The sequence below is a fragment of the Branchiostoma belcheri genome, unplaced genomic scaffold (assembly GCF_001625305.1).
Source record: "Branchiostoma belcheri isolate BF01 breed outbred unplaced genomic scaffold, Haploidv18h27 scaffold106, whole genome shotgun sequence".
Taxonomy (NCBI): Eukaryota; Metazoa; Chordata; class Leptocardii; order Amphioxiformes; family Branchiostomatidae; genus Branchiostoma; species Branchiostoma belcheri.
In genome coordinates this window covers 460,441-463,554 of record NW_017802447.1, presented here as the reverse complement: position 1 = coordinate 463,554, position 3,114 = coordinate 460,441, and the positions used below count along the sequence as shown (strand labels likewise).

Here is a 3,114-nt window from a genome sequence, read left to right as displayed (position 1 = left end):
CCCCCTTTTCAGGGCGCTCCTGGAAAAAAGGTACAGAACTTGCCCTATATTTTAATAGACAAAGTTTGTCCTGTCAATTGTGTTAAAAAATACTTTGTCTGAATCTTTTCTCCTGTTTGTGTCTCAAAGATTCTGTTTCAATAATATGTATCCATATCCCCATCTGTTGTTATTTTCCCTCTCATTTGGGCAAATGCTGAGAACCATGATTGCAGAGTTGAAAAGAAATTCTTTTACACCATGACCAAACTATTTTCAGTTGTGCCGAGCTTCATTCTCAACACATGAAGCAGTCACAATATCTAAACTGCCAATTTGAGATTAATGCAACATGTTTGCCCATGTGAGAGGGACTGTTACTGTTGACCATACCTGGGTCCGATGGCCTACTCCTGGAACTGGTCTTCTGTTTCTTCCCTCTATTTTCATATCTTCATTTGTAACAACCTCAATGTGCCTCAATCTACTACCTAAGTTCTCCTATCAGGTACCATGTCTCACTTATTTTCTCTCCCTCCCTTTCTTGTTGCATCTCTCTGGCTTCTCTTGTCGTTCTCCCCCATTCCTCGTTGCACTTGTGCGTGTCTGACACATGACATAGGGATTTGATGGCAAAAAGGGAGACAGGGTAATTCACAGATAGTTCCTCCCGAGTGGTGTGTGCTGCATAGATAGAACGCCATCTCAGCACCTCTAGTGATAATGGTTGATTAATTGTCCCCTAGTTGTCTTATGAATCAGAAAAAGTGGTTTCTTCTCTCTCACACAAGTACACGTTCAAAGAAACGTACCCAAAACACACTAAGAACACACATTAACACAATTTCTTCACATACATCCACACTTGAACACACACACACACACATTCACACACACAAACACGTTAACACACACATAGAAACACACACACATTCAAACTGTCTACTTGTTGAATGTACACTGTACTTAAACCTGAACCTAGGCCTCTGCTTTATGTGCAACTGATAGCATCCATTCTATATCTGATGCCCCCAAGAAACTATTCTTTCTGACATAAGGCCAGTAGCTGCTGTAATGTAGTATGCTGCTGTTTTGTATGCTTTTCATTCGTAATAATTCGTCACGTTTAGAATTGTACATTTTTCGAGTCAGGAATATACCAGAATGATTTTATGTGGTCAGTGATATTGATTTAGATATTGATTTATGATGTACGGTCAGACTCAGTTCTTGTATGGCTGTAGTTTGTATTTTCCCAAACAGTCCTAACCATCTCCAGTTACTGTACTACTATATAACAATTCAGATTTGCTTGTTCTAGAGACTAGTCATAAAATAGTCCTAAAAGCATGATGAACTCATTATCAGGTGCTGTACCATATTCTTGAAAGATTGCAGAGTTGACATCCTCCCTTGAGGATTCAGTGTAGACTAACTTGGTAGGTGATTCTGTACTCACCCCTGTCCTCTCTCTTAATGATAGGGTGATGCAGGAGAGGGGACTGCTGGTCGTACAGTAATGGTACATATTAACTTCTTCTTTTAGGTTGACATAGTTTCTCCTAAGCTCACAAACAAGGAAGGTTTAATAATAATACTGGTACATTGTAGTAGTAATATAAATTGTGGGCAATTCATTTGTCGTTTGGTAGATTGAAATAATTTCTAGAGGAAATACTGTTAATATAGAACAAGTCTTTGACATAAGATTGTATGTTAACATATCATGCTTCTTCTGATTTGGACTGTGTTTTATACACTTTTGAGCACTCAGTGTAGCGATTGTTGCATAGTGTCACAATTTGAGATGTTACTAATTCTTTTGTTGTATTTGTTACCTTCAGATGCCAGGTCCAAGAGGCCCTCCAGGACCAATGGTAAGCTTTAAGAGCACAGTGTTATTTTTTTTCCTTTGAGTTTGACAATATGACTTTGATGATGACCATAAATAAGTGAGGAAACAGTTAAATTAATATAGATGTGACTTTCTACTAAACTTTGTAATGAACTTGTGTGCTGTCAACGTAACTGATATAGCTAAAAATAGTTAAGAATAGTTTAATGCCAGGAAATAATATTGGTACCTTGTTTGAAAAATAGCATACACATGTATTAACATTACTTGTTCCTTGTGTCATTTGCAGGGAGCTCAGGGATTAAGGGGAGAGCCAGGACCTAAGGTAGGGTATTTGAAACTTACAAAGTTAGATTTATTAATAATGTTACCTACTTCAGCTGTCTTCAGTATTGTTGCAGTATTATCAATGTGCTCTATCTTACGTCGATGAAGGTTAGACATCCAGGTACATTTTGTAATACGACACGCCAAAAAGCAGTTACTCAAGCAACTGGATATGATTTTGAAAACGTCAGACGTTTCAGCTAGTATCCACTAGCTTGTGCTTATAAACCTGTTTTCCCCTCTGGTCTCTCAGTCACTGACGAAAGCTAGTGGATACTAGCTGAAACGTCTGACGTTTTCAAAATCATATCCAGTTGCTTGAGTAACTGCTTTTTGGCGTGCTCTATCTTACTTCAAAGACTTGGATGATGTTCTAGTCTACCACCAAGTCTACCACCCAAGTTTCTTTGGTACTTGCTTGTATCTTTCCTTAGATGCATTGTGATTCTACAAGGATTATACTTTAAGTAAGTGAAAGAAGAATCCATACAAGGGTTACCAGAATGTTGTGTTAGTCTTAATTATACTTATTGGCCGTTTAACAGCCTTCTTTGTTGACTACTTTCAGGGAGAAGTGGGAGACACAGGGAAAACTGGACCAATGGTAGGCTTTATGCATTCTTCAAAAGGGGAAACATCTCCAGTGAGGGAGGAAATGCATACATGTATGTTAGGGCAGGGAGGCTTTAGAACCTCCCTGGTTAGGGGAAAAATATATATATGTTGTAATACGAATGATTGTAACAAACCTAGCACTGCCCGTAGCACCCTGAGACACTACTACATTGTAGATTGACTGGTGTAGCCCATAGTATCTCGGCTTTAACACCACTCTGCCATGGCTTGGTGATTAATGCTGTTTAATGACACTGGTGCCGCTGCAATATTTTCCCTATAGAGGTATGATGTAGTGGTGACACTGCTAGTGTAGTGAGTAGTTGCCGTTGACTTCC

General features: G+C 38.9%; 2 protein-coding genes across 30 annotated transcripts in view; both read left to right on the top strand.

Moving 5' to 3' along the window:
* Positions 1-3,114, top strand: part of LOC109478394 (collagen alpha-1(XXIII) chain-like) — a 102,828-nt gene that overhangs the window by 88,088 nt on the left and 11,626 nt on the right. The window lies entirely within an intron of this gene.
* LOC109478546 (collagen alpha-1(XI) chain-like) lies at positions 421-3,063 on the top strand. The gene is made up of 5 exons (XM_019780164.1): positions 421-487; positions 1,463-1,501; positions 1,824-1,856; positions 2,124-2,159; positions 2,730-3,063. The coding sequence occupies exons 1-5, from the start codon at positions 452-454 to the stop codon at positions 2,955-2,957; spliced, it is 372 nt and encodes a 123-aa protein (XP_019635723.1). The 5' UTR covers positions 421-451; the 3' UTR covers positions 2,958-3,063.

Coding starts and splice junctions, on each gene's coding strand:
- LOC109478546 (XM_019780164.1), top strand. CDS start 452: ATGTGCCTCAATCTACTACCTAAGTTCTCCTATCAG. Junction 1,502..1,823: donor CTGCTGGTCGTACAGTAATG/GTACATATTAAC, acceptor TGTTACCTTCAG/ATGCCAGGTCCAAGAGGCCC. Junction 2,160..2,729: donor GGGGAGAGCCAGGACCTAAG/GTAGGGTATTTG, acceptor GACTACTTTCAG/GGAGAAGTGGGAGACACAGG.